The sequence below is a fragment of the Sander lucioperca genome, chromosome 4, assembly GCF_008315115.2.
Source record: "Sander lucioperca isolate FBNREF2018 chromosome 4, SLUC_FBN_1.2, whole genome shotgun sequence".
NCBI lineage: Eukaryota > Metazoa > Chordata > Actinopteri > Perciformes > Percidae > Sander > Sander lucioperca.
This window is the reverse complement of record NC_050176.1, coordinates 12,497,580-12,515,782: the sequence shown is the minus strand read 5'-3', so window position 1 is coordinate 12,515,782 and position 18,203 is coordinate 12,497,580. Positions and strand designations below refer to the sequence as shown.

The 18,203-nt window shown below is 42.4% G+C and overlaps 2 protein-coding genes across 9 annotated transcripts in view; one reads left to right on the top strand and one right to left on the bottom strand.

Annotated features, from left to right (window-relative positions):
* dcaf15 (DDB1 and CUL4 associated factor 15) overlaps positions 1-3,656 on the top strand; it is a 13,695-nt gene extending 10,039 nt beyond the window's left edge. For both annotated transcript variants that reach the window (XM_031288816.2, XM_031288815.2), the window contains exons 10-13: positions 150-232; positions 331-435; positions 543-658; positions 2,558-3,656. In XM_031288816.2, coding sequence (XP_031144676.1) covers positions 150-232; positions 331-435; positions 543-658; positions 2,558-2,613 — 360 coding nt within the window. In that variant the 3' untranslated portion in view covers positions 2,614-3,656. The remainder of the gene's footprint in view (positions 1-149; positions 233-330; positions 436-542; positions 659-2,557) is intronic.
* A 222-nt stretch (positions 3,657-3,878) lies between these two features.
* Positions 3,879-18,063, bottom strand: rfx1b (regulatory factor X, 1b (influences HLA class II expression)). Of its 7 annotated transcripts, none has more exons than XR_004103262.2 (19): positions 17,888-18,063; positions 16,432-16,798; positions 12,243-12,340; positions 12,040-12,120; positions 11,219-11,292; positions 10,787-11,066; positions 10,517-10,698; positions 10,258-10,377; positions 8,652-8,773; positions 8,389-8,507; positions 8,036-8,139; positions 7,788-7,939; positions 7,527-7,624; positions 6,982-7,131; positions 6,669-6,880; positions 6,427-6,580; positions 6,292-6,337; positions 5,469-6,187; positions 3,879-5,436 (listed from the first exon to the last, which is right to left on the bottom strand). XR_004103262.2 is itself a non-coding variant. In XM_031288807.2 (18 exons), the coding sequence occupies exons 2-18, from the start codon at positions 16,769-16,771 to the stop codon at positions 6,015-6,017; spliced, it is 2,505 nt and encodes an 834-aa protein (XP_031144667.1). In that variant the 5' UTR covers positions 16,772-16,798; positions 17,888-18,063; the 3' UTR covers positions 3,879-6,014. The 7 variants fall into 7 exon arrangements, 5 of the variants coding, with proteins under 5 accessions (XP_031144667.1, XP_031144668.1, XP_031144670.1 ...); XR_004897168.1 differs by having other exon boundaries at positions 3,879-5,824; positions 5,870-6,187; XM_031288807.2 differs by having other exon boundaries at positions 3,879-6,187.
* Positions 18,064-18,203: the final 140 nt, after the last annotated feature.

Below are 18,203 nucleotides of genomic sequence, written 5' to 3'. Positions count from 1 at the left end.
TATAATATCAATATATTGCCCAGTTCTAAAGCAAGTTCGCACACACACACATACGCACAGTACTGTACACTCACACTATGTCTAAAAATAATGTTGCAACAAAACGTTGGCGTTTGACTTGGAGATAATGTGTGCGTGATGTGTATCAGGTGTGTCCTGAAACCAACACTGTGATGATCAACATTGGTCTGCTGTTACTGGCCTTCTCCAACTTGGATGAGGAGCACTGCAGGTACTTGTCCTAAATAAACCTAAAGCCTTCTACAGCCCTGCATCTACCACTTTTTTTCTGTCCCCGCTAAGTCTGCTTTTCATTGTTTCTGTTTCCAGGCCAAACACGTATCATTCCAACCTGCAGGTCAGCTGGGACCTAAACACAGGTGTGTGTTGCACCGTGGGTGTTGGGGACCTTACAGAGGTCAAGGGTCAGACCAGGTGAGGAACTACTGACACACACACACACCTTTCTGCTTGTCCCTTCTTGTTATGCTCTGTTTATTTAAGGTTGTGTTAAAGTTGCCAATCTTGATCTCTCTTGTCAGTGGGAGTGTGTGGAGTTCTTACAGGAAGTCCTGCGTGAACACAGTGATGAAGTGGTTGGTTCCCGAGAGCAGCTCCCGCTACATTAATCGCATGACCAACGAAGCTCTACACAAAGGCGAGTTGTATACTTATTTGCGCACACATTCAGTGTCCTAATATCTACCATACACCCTCCAACACAAACAGAATACTATCTCAAAATGCTGTCCAGATGTCTTTCTATGAGGATTCACATTCATCCAGGGCAAGTCAGAGTATTTTGTGTACATGGGAATTGAATGTACCTCTATTAAAAGCTGTAATGTTCAGAGGTCCAAGGTGTTCAGAGGTTCAAAGGTCAGAAAAAAAATGAACCGCACAGTTAGCTTACAGTTACCAGCACATTCTGCTCCGCAGTATTTGTTTGCTGGTCAGTATGTGACGGACATACTGACATTGATTTACTTTAACAGTTAAATTAAAGTGCTCATATTGTGCTCATTTTCAAGTTCATAATTGTATTTAGAGGTTGTACCAGAATATGTTTACATGGTTTAATTTTCAAAAAACACCATATTTTTGTTGTACTGCACATTGCTGCAGCTCCTCTTTTCACCCTGTGTGTTGAGCTCTCTGTTTTAGCTACAGAGTGAGGCATCTCACTTCTGTTCCATCTTTGTTGGGAGTCACACATACAGTACGCAGTAGCTAGGTAAGGACAACTAGCCTTTAAGAAGCAGAGCGTGCCACGCTAGCAGCTAGGCGAGCATTATAACTTGTTACAAAGTGACGCTGTTTGGAGCAGTTTGTGAACAGTGTTTTCTGTTGGAGGTGGTAAGTGCCTTTGGGCTGGACTTTGGGCTTTTTCACTTTATAAACCTATAACGTGCACAAAAAAGATATATAACACAATAAAGGAAAGGGAAAAAGCATAATATGAGCACTTTAAAAGAAAACTAGACTAGAATTTTTTGTTCAATATGCCACAGTATCCTCTTACAATAAAGGCTGGACTCTTTACGTAAGGCGTTCATGTAAAATAAGTTAGCCCTCCAAGGTAATGCGTGCTAACTACTGTAGCAGAAGGTAATAAAACAAAAACACGCAGGCTCCGTAATCGGAACCAGTGTGAACCAAGACGGCTCACACACTTTTATTGACTCCCACGTTGACAACGTGCCTAACTAGTGTTACTAATAATCAATCCCATTTAGACTTGAGACAGCAGGAAAAGCACAGGTGGAACTAATAACATTAATGACTGCTCTGTTCCTTTTAAGTGTGTTGCTAAGCCATTCACAGCAGACATTTTGACAAGTCTTGTCACAGTAGGAAAAACACAGGTGTTAGTAATATTCTTAACGATGGCTCAGTTGTATTTAAGTGTCCCAGTAAGTCGAGACAGTGAGCCAGCGTGCACAATTTACAGAAGACATTTTGAAACCGTAAGAAAAGCACAGGTGTAAGTACTAAGATTAACTGTTTTTCCTACGACGACATGTCAAAATGTCTGCGGTGAAAACAAAAGGCCTTAACCAGGACCCTGAAACCAAAGCGGCTAAATGGAATACAGCCATCAATCACTTTATCATTTATACTTATATACTGCTTTGCCTATTGTGACGTGTAAAAATGGCTTCAGTGAAAAAGGCCTTGTGAGCCAGTATGGATAACGGCCTATAAGCGCCCTGGAACGCTTTGATTATTTTAAGTGTTTATCTCAGATAATTTCAGTTGTAGGATTTAGTATTTAGTGTTGGTTAAAGTCTCATAAATTTAAGCCGCATCGTTTGTTATTGCAGTAAACTCTAAGGAGGTGTTGTCAGTACTGTGTGGACCTCAGGTACTCCTCACTGCCTCCTTAAAGAAAAGCTGAGTTTGGTGTGATCAGGCATTGTGTTCCCTGTTTTTAAGACAAAGGTCCCTGCCAATGTTGGAAGTTTTACAGTCTGCAAACTTTTTTTATTTTTTATTTTTTTATTTGTGTCTAGATACGTGTGAATTGTAACACACCCTCTCATCTTCTCACCCGTAGGCTCGTCCCTGCAAGTGTTGGCAGATAGTGACCGAAGTACCTGGATTGTATTATGATGAAAGAAGAAATGTCAAAGCAACGGAAACAAAAGCACACACAGATGCACGTCAACATGGCCTCGTCGTCAGTACGGAGCTCGACCTTCATCTGAGCAGAACTGCTCACGTTCAGCGACTGCACTTTGGTAACATGTAGTTCAAACGCGTGTCAAATAGAAACCGAACAAAGAACGCTCTAGATGCTGTAAAGATGACGATGTTTTGGGTGGTATGTGTGTTTAATTTGTTTTCTTGTGTAATTGTGTACTGTATCATTGCAACCGCCAAAACCGAGAGTCGGACTGAAAGAAGATTTAGTTTTTACTTTTTTGTTTTTATACATAAAGGCGTACTGTTATTGTAGTGCGAGTGTAACTGAGCATATGCAATCTCTGCACCAGTGTGATGTTCACAAGGGGATTTCATCCAGAGAAATAATTTGCGTGCATGTTTAATGTGTATGTAACATTTGACAGTCTGCTGCTTCTGAACAAGTTGTTTCATCACTGGACCAGTTCAGTCTAGCTGTGTTGATTCATAAAGCTGCAGTATTCAAAATTAGACCTTCTGAACACAATACTGCATCACTTGACTCTTAGGGTCTTTTTTTAAACCTATGCCATGGAAGTAGAGGGGTTGGATTTTGTGAAAATAAAACATTCAAAGGTTTTTTGTGGGTCTGCTGTAATAAGAACTTGACACAAAGATTCTGAGAACTAGTGAAAATTGCGTTGTGGTGCTTGTACCCCTTTATGCTGGCTTGCGAGTCTAGTTTTTGCTTTATTTCTTGTGAATTGCTGAATGGTTTTATTTCCTTAAGTTACTCAAATAAAACATGGAATATAAATAGTATTTTCATTTTTCAACTGGTAGACATTTGCAGTAATTTTAAAGACACTCTGCTGTTTTGTACTTGAGAGGTTATTTAACAGAAAGCCTTTGTTAGAATTGGGCATTCAAGAGGCAGTGAGGGTGAAACTAAATTTGCTATTGAACTGCATAATGGGAAATGTAGGATCCAGTAGTTTTGGAGCTTGGCTCATATCGACTAAAAGTCGGGATATCTCAGTCTCTACTGCTTCAATTTTGACCGTTATTTAAAAATAAAAATCTATTGTGAGTTTACCAACTTTATGGATGTACAACCCCTTTAAGGGGTCATAGGCCCAAAAGTTAGGGAACCTCTGCTCTGGTCTAAGGGATGCGGTTGAGCAAAGATCAAGAACAGAAGATCAAGTCTTGAGTGGCTGCTGTGCCGTGAAGAAAAAAAAATCTGGCACAAGTTTTAAGAGTAATCAGATCCTTTTAGTTAACAGTGAGAATAAAGCTACAAACGATCACAGATTTAAGTACAAAGGTCTTCAGAATAACATCAAGAGGACCTCATTTAGAAAAGGTTCAGCAGCACTAGCCAAGGACAAAATCCAAGTCACAATTTTATAATAGTAACATCGCAGTTAGCAGTTGATTTTATTTTGTTGTTTGTCCTCACCATATGCATAAATGTAAATATACTCTTGTTTTCTATTTAGTGCTCTTTGGTGGGATCTTTGTAGTCGGTAGTCATCCTGAAGGAGGACAGTCCCAACACTTCATAAAATCAACATCTGCTCATGCCATGTGAGAAGCTGCTGGTTGAGCATGTGCTCTTTGGAAAGGGTCCATCTAGAAAGTCACCATATTCACATGCTTGGTCCGTCATTACAATAAAAAATATAGTTCAATCATCTGGATAGTGGACGTAGCACAACATATTTCTTAAGGCAACAATGGTTAAACAACATACAAATAGTTTGGATATGTGACAAGGTTCACCAAAGGTACATAATATAGGTCATTTACAAAATGTTCAACATTGATACCCAGAAAATACACATTACTTTTACACTACAAAAACTTTGAGATAGCTGTAGCTGGTACATCTAGCTGGCACAAAGGTCGCCATGGATACAGTGTAGAAAGTGCTGCTGATTGGGTGGGAGAAGCTTTGATCTTATCCTGTGGCCCATTCAACTTGCACTGCATCTATGAAGTGTCTGGTGGTGTCTAAATTGTGTGTGTAAAAGAAATTATCTTGAAAGAATGAATGGATGGATGGATGAACAGCAAACTGGGCAAAATCATCACAAGGCTTGACTGTCACCATTTACATTTTTTTTGTCACAGCTAGTAAAAGTTCATGACAACACCAAGACTACTTCACAGGACTTTCATTTATTAATCCACGATACAGAATATATAGAATATAAGCTTTCTTTAGGCTAGAAATCTCTCAAAGGCACAGGGTATCAGTTAATTGGCCAAATTAATAAATGAAATGAAGTCAAATATGGCATCCACATATCTGTCAATCAACATCCATGTGCCAACAAAATCCATGGTGCAGTATCATTCCAGATGCTACTCTGAGATTAAAACATTGTATATTTCAGACAGTGCCCTGCATAGTCATCGCTTAAAGGCAAGGTACGAGATATTTTTGAGTTTAGAGTACGAAGAACACTTGGAGTCTTCTCATCTCTCCTCAGCAATCAGGTCAGCGGTTAAGGCGGGGCAAGAGGGAATCAAGAATATACAGACAGGTGACCAACTAAAAGGAAAAAACAACAAAGTGTCTTAGTAAGGTGTTGGCATTGATTACACGTCTCTGGAACTTTACTGGAGGGATGAAAAACATTCTTCCAAAAGATTTTGCCTCATTCTGATGTCTAATATGTCGCTCCAAAATCTCCCATAGGTTTTTTTAATTGGGTTGAGATCTGGTGACTGTGAAGGCCATAGCATATCATTGACATCATTTTCATGTGCATGTTAAAAAAAAAAAAAAACTGAGTTACAACTCTTCAGATCTTTTCCTCTTGCCATCTTGATACAAAATCAGAATCAACTGGGCCTGCTCAGCATTTTTATACATGCCACAGAGCATGATTGGATGTTATTTGCTTAATTGTACCATGCAGCGCACCTCTCTGGAAGCATCTGCATCCTCACTCATACTGTATATTCAGGTTTTTCCTTTAATTTGTCACCCATCTGTACATATTAATATATATTGTATACAATATAGTTGAGACTGGACAGAGGTGGCTACTGGCATCTTGACACTGGACAAACAGGGAAGGCACAGGGAACGAGAGAAGGACTGTAAAATATCAGATAAAGGCAAAGAGAAAAATAATGGCAAAGGGCTCTCCTACTTTCTCACATACTTGCACGCGCACGCACACACACACACACACACACACACACACACACACACACACACACACGACAGCAAACATTATCTGTTTGCAAAACGGAAGGCCAAACAGGGTGACAGAATGGTATGACATGATGTTAAACTTAAAGCAAAATATGTGTGTGTGTGTGTGTGTGTGTGTGTGTGTGTGTGTGTGTGTGATAACTATACAAATGAGCGGCTAAGATGGGGTGCTGTCGGTCAGAGAGTGCAGATTGAAAGTGGTCCTGGGCAGCTTGGTGGGCGGCTCCATCGAGTCCTTCTCGTCATCGACCGCTCTCAGAGAGCTGGACTGCAGCACGAGATCTCCCCCCTCGTCCTCGCTCTCCTCTTCCTCGTCATCCTCTTCTTCTTCTGATGGAGACAGGCATTGAAGTGACATTTATTAAGTGAACCTGATAACAGAGGCTGGGAGCTGAAACCAAACATCTTCGTGAGGAGAACCCCACTGAAATTACCTTTCTCCAGGTCCGGAGAGATTCGGCTCTTGACAGTGCTGGCAAACTGCAACACAGAGTAAGGACCTGGACATTTATAAACATGTATCATCAAGTTCAGACGGCTACTATGTGACTGAGTGTGCAGACACGTACTTCTCCCATGACCGCAATGGGTGTCACTCCTTTAGCCTGGGCCACCCTGTGTTCTATCAGGTAGTACATATACTCATCATACAGCAAGCGGATCAGGTGAAAGGAGCCAAAGCTGGCAGCACTGCGCAAAGTCAGGTCCCGGATTACCATAGAGCTAGTGAGGAAAAGCGGAGAAGATAGACAATTATCTCCAACATAAACCAAATATATTTTCTATATCACATTTTTCCTTTTCCCCTCACCTATAGAAGGACCAGTTGAGCAGGAAAACCTTTGCAGCCTTTGGTAGCACAACAGGGCTGTGTTCGTAGGGCTTCAGGGCCTCAGAGACAACACCATCCAGCCAGGTAGCCCACTGCTCCAGAGAGTTTTGCTGCTGCAGGGTCATTTTAAAGTCTTGCTCCAGCCGCTGTACCACACGGTCTTCACACTGACATACCCAGGATGCCTGCTCCTGAGGGGGGACACAGGTGGACAGTGTCAGGCGTCTGCTCTATTTCACCTAAAACACTAATGTACAGTAGCAGATGGGAGGGAGGAGATGGAAGTACAAACCTGAACATTAGTAAAATCAACCCTGTTGAGGTCTGAGAGCATTTGGTTGATCTGGGCGGAGTTCTGGAGGACGGCGCGGGCTGCCTGGGCAAGGTGGTTCAGGCTGGTATAGCGGCGCAGCGTCTGGGAGAAGGAGCCCACACACAGCACCTGAAGGGGAGAGAGAATGAATGGAGCCATAATTAGATGGCACGTCAGGAAGAATAAGGCCCAGTTCACACTCAGAACTTAAGTGCATCTTGGGTTTTCCAATCACAAGAGAACAGCACTGAAGATGTATAAATACATACTGTACTTAGACACACCAAAGATACATCCCATCCAACATAATAAAAAGCGGTCACTCGAGACATTTAAGATAAATTGCCATGCCAGGTGTGACATCGGACATCTGAACTGGATCGAGACATCATCTGGATAGGATCTTAAAAAACCTGTTAACATCTGGCCATGTAAGAGTAAGTAAGTAAATATCTAAAAAATATCTAAAAAAGTGATGCAGAGCTCTGTCTTGACATGTAATCAGTGCAGAAGAGTGCAAATACCTTTATGCGAACCATCTCTTCTGGGATGTTCATCATGGCGCCTGTCAACCAGTTCTCCAGACTCTTGGCAAAGTTGCGGATGGCCTGAGTTAAGGCACCTGAGGAAGGGATGGTGGCGATGTAGAGGAGAAAGAGAGAGAGTTTAGATTTATATCTGTAGAGATGTGTAGTAGAAGAACTTTGCCCCAGATTAAGGCCTGCATGCTGTAAATCTGTCAATGAATGTCTTGATAGCCTCACTTACGGGCCTTACTAACTTACTGGGGATGGGTCTCAGTACATCAGGGATGAGGATCTCCACCAGAGTCTGGTAGAGCAGGTTGTCGCACTCTTTGGTCCAGCGCAGCACTGGCTCATACTTACACAGCACCACCAGGCACGATTTGGGCAGACGCTTCTCAGACTCATTGTGCCTGGAGGAGCACAAGACAGACCAACAGCAGTGGATGAGATTTAGATGTGCTAGTATTTCTTCCATCAGATTGTCTGAGTGTATTAATGACACTTACAGGTTGAGTGACTCGGTGTCACTGCTCTGGCTGAACCGCCAGAAGGATTTCCAAAGTGTCTCCACGAGAGTGAACTGAAGGTTGACCATCACGTCCAGAATGGCCTGTGGAGATCACACACAACACCACAGAGGTGTCTAAACCGTCTTCACACTTCCGACGCCATGATTGCTTGACATTTTCATTGTAAAGAATGTTTTAGTAGTGCAGGGAGCTTTTATCTTTAAGCATTTAACAATGCTGTGCCATACAACAATGGTGTTGAACAGTATCTGCATCAAGCGCTATGACCCATGTATGTGGACAGAGTACAAAGCTAACATGTCTAACTGTCTTTGTCCATGACTGCCTACCTCACAGTGTTCTCTGTAGAGAGTCTGAAAGGCCTTGAGGTGTTCTAAAAGGATCCCATCGGGCAGGGTTCCATCTTGCAGATCAATGTCCACAAAGTCTGGCAGCGGCCTTGATGCCTCTGCACAAGAGACAGCAGTTATTCACAGCTTGTATACGGGAGTACCAAGAGCACCAAGAACACAAGATGAAAGTATCTATTTCTTATTGTATTGCTAGAAAAAAAAAAACGGTGAACATTTTGCAGAGTGCAAGTGTTGCTCACCCAGAAACTGCTGGTACTGTTGCACCTGCGCCGAAATATCACATAGTGCCGCCGCCTGCTGCTGACCCATCCCACCTGATGTCCCATTGGTGATCCCCTGTGACTTCTGAAGTGGCTTTATCCTATGGGACAGAGTACCCATCAATCAAACGCTGCATTTCCAGCTGGTATTAAAAATCCGATCTGAGTGATCCAATCACAAGTGGACAGACTGTAACAGAATATAACGGCACTTTCTACCGTTAGAAATGAACAATAAAGGCTTATAAACCAAAAACTACACACCTGGACATGTTCCAGAAGCAATGTGACCCAAAATTGGCAACCAAGATTACAGGTTTCCCTAAAAGATTAGCATGTAGCTACAAGTAGCAGTGGAATGACTGTTACGGAGTATAGCAGCAAAATCACCAATTAGGCTATTAAACCAAAAAACTACACACATCGAAAATGTTCCAACAGGAATGGAATCCAAAATTGGGGAGAAATAATTAACAACATCAGCAACCAAGAGTGTATAGTATGTAAAATATAAACACTGCAGTAACGTCTGTAGAATGGTGTTAAAGCCCAGGTGTTGATGCCTGTGCAGTATGCCCGTGTTGACATTAACGTGTGTATCCGGTGCCATCTAGCATCTACCGTTTTACAGCCGCTGCTTTGACCACTCAGGCTCGCTGGCTTCTTAATGGCAAAAGGAGAAGTTGCGAATATGAACAGGAATGTCTGTAGTAATATCCTACATATTCGTGATTTCGGGGAGGTTTTATGAAACGTAAAATGAGGTTATTTTATACCGGCGGCTGCCTGGCACATAGCTCCAGACAGCTAGGGATACAGGAGCAGGCAGTACCGAAACAAACAACACAGACACATCACTGACAGTATGATTATAACACTCAAAGCACACGATTCACTCTCAGTGGTTTCTGCTATATGAGAAATACTTTGAATGAGAAATTCGCTCACAGTTGAGTATGCGGTCCTTAATGTGGCCCAGGACACATGCACGTACACACTGCTGTGAGAATGTGGTCACGTGTGGCCTAAATTACCTCTGAATGTGGTTTGAGTGATCTGATCTCATTGCGTCCTGGGTGCATTCCCACCTGTACTTAGACCTGTCCACTTGGGATCAGATCACTCAGATCGGATTTGAATGCCAGGTTGAAATGGGGTCAGCGAGACACACAGAGAAAGAGTCACAGAGAAAACACAGCTTATGTTGCAACTGGAACACTGGAAACAGGCTGCAATATCATCGTAAGCAAAGCCACTGTTAGATCTTTTTCATTTAAATCGATCATCTACCACAATGATGCACTTGCTGCCTTGTTCAAGTTTGGCAGTATAATGTGTCTGGATGACCCAATCCCATGTGGTCAGCTCTAGATACTGTAGATGTGTAAATGAAAGTGCATCGAGGACACGTTGCAATCCAGACCACAAAAACCACAAAAGAGGTATTTTTTTTAAGTCTTGATATACTGTGCCGTATTGTGATTTTTTTGAAACAATATTCACAACCAGATGTCAAAATGAATGCTGAAATTACAAATTCCATCTATAGCCACAGGGACCCAAGTACGCAACCCTGTGTGGATACCTGTTTTTCTGTGAGAAAGGCTGCTGCCTCATCGCCATGTGCTGCTGTTCATCCATCAGTCTGAGCAGCGGGGAACCAGATTTGATCCTCAGTCCATAGTAGTGGTACTTAGAGTTCCCTCTGAAACACACACACACACACACAAAGAGTTCTGATATTGCCCTGAGAGACACGTCTAGCAAAATCAATGTACCTATGTGCGTATGTGCGTGTGTGCGTGTGTGTGTGTGTGTGTGTGTGCGTGCATGTGTATATATACCTGGTCCCTAATCTCCGTGTACGTAGCCCCATGAAGACGGACCTGATGAGTTTGCCGAAGGATGCTGCATTAACAGGTTCTAGTTTCTGCTCCTGGCAGTGCAGCAGGTAGTGGTAGTAGAGGGTGCAGCGAGGTAAACTCACCCCCTCCGCCCCCTCGTAGTTATCACACAGCCACTGCACCTAGGGTCGGTCACAGAATTTCATTTTCTGAACTTCCACATCTTAGATTGTAACTAATACATTGTTCACTTTGAACTTGAGTACTTACAGTAGCGGGTGGGGCACGAGAGTTAGGGCTGGAGTAACTCTGTCCTCCTCCACCTGCTGCTGCTCCTCCTAACACATAACCTCCTTGAATGACATAGCCCCCTCCGCCCGCAGCCGCTCCCCCACTATTGGCTCCCGCTGTTGCCACAGAAACTGGCTGCGAGGTCACAGAGGCAGTGATGTCTGCCTCAGAGCTGGGTGTGGCCTCGTAGTAGGAGGAGGAGGAGGGAGGGGTCTGGGAGTAGAGGGGCGAGTCGGAGAAAGGGTAGTTGCTCGATCGACTGGACAGGAAAAGACATTTACGCACACAAACAGAAACATATAAATGCACCGTAGTTGTGTGTCCAGGACAGTTGCGCGGTGTGTGTAATCGATCATGTGTGTGAGCATGCCTACGTCAACATGCAAACAGAGCAGGTTCCTCTCTACTCACATGGAGGACGTGGTAAAAGTCGCGTCTCCTCCTCCGTCCACATACTGCACCTGGCCAGAGTACACATGCTCCACCTGGACAACAAGCAAACAGGAAATGTAAAGCAGCACAACAAGCTGTAAACACAATATTGACATTCAGTAGTATTACCCTATAAAGTTATGGCAAGCGTGTTATTGTGTCTACGTACACATTCAGGAGAACGGAGCAACAAAGCACTCATTTGGAGTTGGAGGGACCGAGCAGGCACAATTTATGAAACCGGTTTGACAGCTCACCATCATTTTGTGATACATCAATGAAAGCCAAGTTGTTCACAGCATTTCTTGGTAGTTTAAGGACATCAAGTATTAAGGAGTACAACTAGAACAACCAAAGAAGTAGTAGGGTAGTAGTCTGCCATTAAAGATGAATGTAAGTGGTGGTTCAGACACAGCTCATTCACTCACAGAGGTACACAGCATGACCTGCAGAGTTCAGTGTTCAGGTACATCTCAAGACAGCCTGGGGAGGCCGTTGTGATGAAGGTAAAAAGACGTGCAAAGCCGGCGGGAAATTACTTATTTAGTCAAAAAGGGCACTAGGGGCAAGGCCTGCACGATAAATAATTATCAAATCGCGATCTCGATTCACCCTGTTCACAATTTCATTTTTAAATGACTTTGATTTAAAAAAAAGGGGGCTTTCTCTCCTACATCCCTCTTTCTGTCTGCTTGTGGACAAGCCATTGCTAAAAAGATCACATTACCTTTACACGTCAACTGAATGTATTTATTGTATACTTTCTTACATTATAAGAGGACAATGTTTTGTCTGTTTACCTCCTGGTTAATGTCCACAGACTGTAGGTTGTTGATCTGAATCCTCTTGGCTGCCTGCGACACCGCTTGTAACACTGACCTCTGCAGGTGAGTAAAGCCACAGTGTCAGATAGAACTAATGGGTGCTCAACCTTTCGTTGTGACTTGCTCCTACGTGGTCAAATGGTAAATGAACGGGGTTTGTGTATATGTGTGCATCTTACCTGTTGGGTGGTCTGCACTGGTTGGACCACCTGAGTAGGAACAGCAGTGGCAGGTGGGCTAGAGTCTGACAGGCTGTCATTGGAGTGAACTGAGCCCTCTAGGGATGGCAGAGGGAGAGAGGTTTCATCAGAGCATTGAACAAAGCAACAGAAAAGCCAGCCACTATTACCATAAGTTCAATACTCACGACATACTGCTTCCAAATCATAATAACAGCCACCGCAGAACATCCTGCAACAAAGATTTTTTTTTCTTTCTTTTTTTGTTCAGCTGAGATGAGACCGATAGTAGGGAGGAGGAAAAAGTGTGTCTGTCCAACTCTGCTTTCATCCTTATATCTTGCATGTCAGAAGGACAGCCTTGGACAGCTAATCTCCCCAGATGGAGAGAGAAATCACTCCATCTTGTAAACATGCAGATCAGAGTAGAGAGGGAAATGAGAGATACACGAGGGATGATGGATAGAGGGAGAAAACAGAGGATGGAGAGTGGGCGGAGGGCAAGAGGGTAATATTCACTTTCTTGTACCCTTCAGGTGAAAAAACAGTCTACCTAAACTGTTTTCCACCGTCCTGCTTCAACTGTGTTGCTCTCACTTCAACCTGGGTTAACCGCTGTGAACATACACTTGAGCCAGCACACAACCTGGCACAGCCCATCACTCAGTTTAATTTTGGATTATGATAAGTGATGGAAAGTGAGAACTAACTGTTCGTCGTTCCCACCTGGAGAGGTGGAAAGTAAATAACTTTTTTATTTTTGTTCTGGGAGATGTGTCAATCCTACGCGGGATGGAAAAGCACACAAGAAGCTGTGTCCAGACAAGTTTAACGATAGCCAGACAGATTATTTTAAGAGGATGGAGGAATGAAGGAGTGCCGTCAATCCAGGCGTGGGCTTGTGAGATGGCTAGGGAGGCGGCTTTTGAAAAAAATGTCATATTAACGGGGGGTGGGGGGGGGTGTTCATGTTGTGAGTTGTATGTTTTGTATTTTGTTAAAAAATGAAAAATGTTGTCTTTGTTCTTGTTCAATTTGTGTTTCTTTGTTCTGTGCGCCATCTGACGTTATCACATATTGTGACAGATTGTTTTGTATGTCTGAAGGTGCTAATAAAAAAAAAAATTATCACAAAAGAAAAAAGAAAAAAAAAAAAAATGTTAATCGTCGTTAGAGGTTACATGGTGTTTTCCTAGTTCAATATCTAACTAGTCACCTCTGTCTGGCGGCAACTTTTATACCTTCATTACTTTTTTTCTTTTTCTTTTTTAAGATTTTTTTGGGGGCTTTTCCACCTTTATTCGACAGGACATCTAGGTGAGAAAGGGGAGAGAGAGAGAGAGGGGGAAGACATGCAGGAAATCGTCAGAGGTCGGATTCGAAACCTGGACCTCTGCATTGAGGCATAAACCTCCAAGTATATGTGCACCTGCTCTACCCACTGAGCCAACCCGGCCACATACCTTCATTCCTTGATTCAAAGGGGGAAAGCCTACTGAGGGTACTGACTGACTGAACAAAATAAGGAAGGCGAGTGGGGAAGCCATTCTGGTCCATGGCTTTGTTTAGGTTAACCAATCCTGACAATTGCAGGTAGGACCAGAATAGTAGGCTTGTCCAACAACCAACCAAATCCTATTGATAAAACAGGCACATTTAATACAGGTATACATATTTGACAATTTTCATCACATTCAAAATGTAGCTTTTACTTTTTCTATTAAGCTACATTTTGATCATAAAGTCTAAACATTAATTAGGTCACATAAAAATATCCATCATTTATTGATTACGAGAGCCAAAAAAAAGCAGTATGATTTTATCAGTGGAATAATAATTTTATTAATCAATATATCAACAAGATAATGTTAACTGATAATGAAAATAGTTTTAGCCCTAACTATATAGTTAACTTCAATTAGAAGATTTCTGCTGTAATTTCTGCCAGTATAAGGTAAATGCATGAGTGTACTGTCTTCAAATCGAGTGAGCTACCGACAACAAGCCCGTCTGCTTCTACACAATCCATGCTGCAAAATTGATTTTTATTTCAAACGAACAGCTACTGATATTATAAAGTCCCAGCCGTACAGAAAACATATTTTTTTCCTTTTTATATGTTACATGATACCTTCTCTTGTGTTTTATTCAAAATCAGCAGGTTATTACCATATCAAAACCTTGTGTATTTCAACCCAGTCTCACGGCAGATCGTGAAACGGTCACGTTATTTAATCTATTGATTCGTGTACACGGACACGTTTATCTCGGTTTTTTTTCGTGATGGTCAGCACGTATTTTAAAGTAATGTATTTCAATGGGAAGCATCTTTTGTGATCACAGCACGACTACGGTAGCGAGTAGTATGAAATGCCGAAAATCCGCACAGGGAGGTTGGTTGGGGTGGTGGATGGGTCAAACAACACAGGACTTTCACCCTGGAGACTGGGGATTGTGTCCCGCATGTGACTTTAACTTTCCCCGTTGTTCTTTTCCTAAACTCAACCATCCCGTTGTTGTCCCGCGTCCCCCAGAGACCGCGGATCGTGTCCCGGCGTGTGACGTTAACTTTCCCCGTTCTTCTTTTCCTAAACCCAACCTCCGTATAGATGCTTCCCATTACTGGATGTAAAGCGCTTTGAGCTGCACTCTGTGTATGAAAGGCTATGTTATGTTATGTTATTACGTGCTGACCGCCACGAAATAAACAACATAACGTGTCTGTGTACACGAATCAATAGATTAAAAATAACATGACTATTTCACGAACTGCCGTGAGACCGTGTTGTATATTCATACTGTTTTTAATGGAAACCTTTAAGTACATCATTCTAGGCTGCTATCATAAATGTGGATATATTGAAGAAAAAAGCACAATAGCTTAAGTGTATCCTTTTTTATGGACGTGAAAACTACTGTACCACTACTACTACTACTACTACTAGAGTAGAACCCCGCTCTACACATAGATATGAGGGAATGCCAGGTTTTACTAAGCCCAGTTATTCAGATAACTTAGTCCTACTTCATGAGAGTGAGACAAGCCCCAGGCCTGTGAGTCTCACTCTGGGTGAGAGTACACAGTGTTACATGATACTAGCAGGCAAAAAGATCTACGAATAGACGGCCCTAAAATAAACATACACCGGTGTTGGGGTCAATACTCGCTCATTAACACCCCATTTTAAAAATACTAACTGATTTCTTTATGACCGAGCATTTGTTTTATAATTCAGGATGTATTAAAAAAAAAAAAACTAATGACCTAAATTAATTTGAACTAATATCTGGTCCAAAGCCTGGTAAGCACACAGTGCATTAGCTACCATAGATACTGGCTTATCAATTTTTTTTGTACCACTGCAGGAATTGCACAATAAAAGTCATGTTGATGAAATATAATTGAAAACAAATCCTGTCATTATACCATCGACTCTCTATAACAGCAAAAGCAGCAGAGTAGAAGTGAATTCAGGTTATATCCTTAGCCATCCATGCTCCCACATTTGGGACTATGCAGCCTAGCAACCAAGTCCATCAGCTTATTTTGTCCTCATAATGTATGCACCACCCAACCAGACAGGCAAACTACATCAGTGTTTTTTTTTCGATCCTGGTGAGACTTAGCTCTCTGCTTCATTCCAGACATCTAATCAGACTATTTTAAAGAAAGGATGCAACTAGGTAGGCCTGAAAACCTGTAACCTAAAAATATTGAATTTACAATGATGTACAACAGAGGAAAGCAGAAAATCCTCACATTTGAGAACCCTAAACCAGTAAATATTTGGGGGTTTTCATGGATAAATGACAATTACTCTATTATCAAAGTTGTTGACAATTTATTTTCTGTCGTTTAACTAATGGACTAATTGTTTAAGCACTGTGTGATACCACTTTGATTTAACTATCAATAGATCATAATGGGCCCTGGCAACTAAACCCAAGCACTTGTCGTAATTTTAAAGATATATAAACACAACCGTGCTCTGCACTGTTTGGTTACTCGAATCCACCACTATGCCGGACAAACTGCCAGTCTCCAACCAGGATCCAGCCTGTTGCTTACACCCCAGATACATTGGCTGCATACCATATCGTGCCCTCCTGCTGCTAGAAAATGCGTATTACGTGTGTGTGCACAGTGTGTATTATCTAGGTATGTGTCAGTCATACCTCTGTCTCTCACCTGTAACAGTTACTATGATGTACTGGGGCGAGTTGCTCTGACCATTACTTTTCTGGACCCCAGAGTGCTGGATTTCTTGGGTTACATAGTGCTGCGTGGGAGTCGTCAGAACCACTGCCTTCTGGCTGTTGGGCGGCGCTTGAGAACAAAGTGCATCCTGTCCTGTTTTTGAGACAGTGGCTGATTGGTTAGCCGATGCAATGGCTCCAGAGGTTGGTGGGATCTCGGACAGGAAGTGTGCCGTCTTTGCGGATGAGGGTGTGGTAGCAGAAGGTGTTGCTATGGTTACTGCATTGGCCTGCTGAGGCTGAAGGTCCTCTGAGTATCCAGAAGTTGCCATGGCAACCAATGCTTTGAGGCGCTAGTTCTGAGGATAAAAAAGAATCAGCACTCATTATTTTAAGTGCTACAAACATACATAATAACACACTTGTTGGCATGTTATTCCACACTGACCTAGCTAGCTCGTGTGTGCACGTGGAACATAAAAAGGAGGAAGTAGGGCTTTTGTCTGAGACTCACAGTAGTCTACAGCTTTTCCTGTATGAAACACAGTGCGACCTTAATCACCATGATTAAAGCAACGAATTACATTTCCAAAACAAGGCTTATTAACCGTGACCATGGTGTTTCAAGTGAAATCAAACTAAATGACTAACTAAAAATGTGGAAACACGCGACAATGGACAGTTGCTGATATTACCATTTGGAAATACTCCCACATTAAACATTGGACCCACTGTCATTCAAGACTTTAGGCCATCCCACTGGAGGATTAGCCACTCCTGCGTACTGTAAACCAACACAGCAAACAAAACAATCTATGATCATCCGTCGATCCCATGATCATGGGAGTGACTTGCCGAATTCAATGTCAGACCAAAAACTTTTTCAAAGTCACTAAAAGATTATGAATCATACTAACGTTACGCTCATATCTCAGCGTTTAGAACTCGTAGTTGCGTAACAAGTTCCATGTGCTTTTCTATATCTAGCTAATGTTCCTGGATAGCTTGCTTGAAAAGTGAGTTGAGAAAGCGAGAGTGATAGCTTCCCCAGCTAGCAGCTCACGTTGAGTTGTGACGTTAGAGAGAGCTATCGCTAGTTGCTTGTTAACGTTACTCGTATTGGATAGTTAATAAATCCATGACCAAACCCGTCTCATTATAATGTTATCGTAATCGAAACTGTAAGAAAAGCCCTGAACATTCTAAGAAATTAGCCAAAAAAGTACGAGTGGCACTACAACACTACACACCCGCCATCTTGTGCTCGTATCAAAGATCTGACATCGCCATAACAACGGTCTCCGTTTGGAAAGGAGCTAGCAACCACATACATCACCGTGTAGCTCGACCATTTTCACGTTAATAACGCTGACGGTTGTACAAACAAGTACACATATAAAATAAGAGAAAATTGAATGATAATTATACTATATATTTTACTTTTTCACCTCTAGTTTGTCCCAATATTGTCCTTTTTAGTCGTTGAAGTTGTTTCCCCTTATATTTAGGTTGTTGTTGTTGACTCCCGTTGCTTGGTTCTTGTCGCTAGGACTACCGTGACTATGGCGCCTTGCCTTCACCCGGGCAACTGTTGCTACCCTCTCGTCATCGCCCCGCCCTACACTAAATGCTGATTTGCTGACTTGGGATGTGGTCACAGCGTCAGTAAAATAATCTATCGTTCATTGGTAGACAGTCCCTGTCTGTCACTTTCACCAGAGCCGAACGTGAATGACCACTTTTAAAGTTACTTCTTTGATTGCT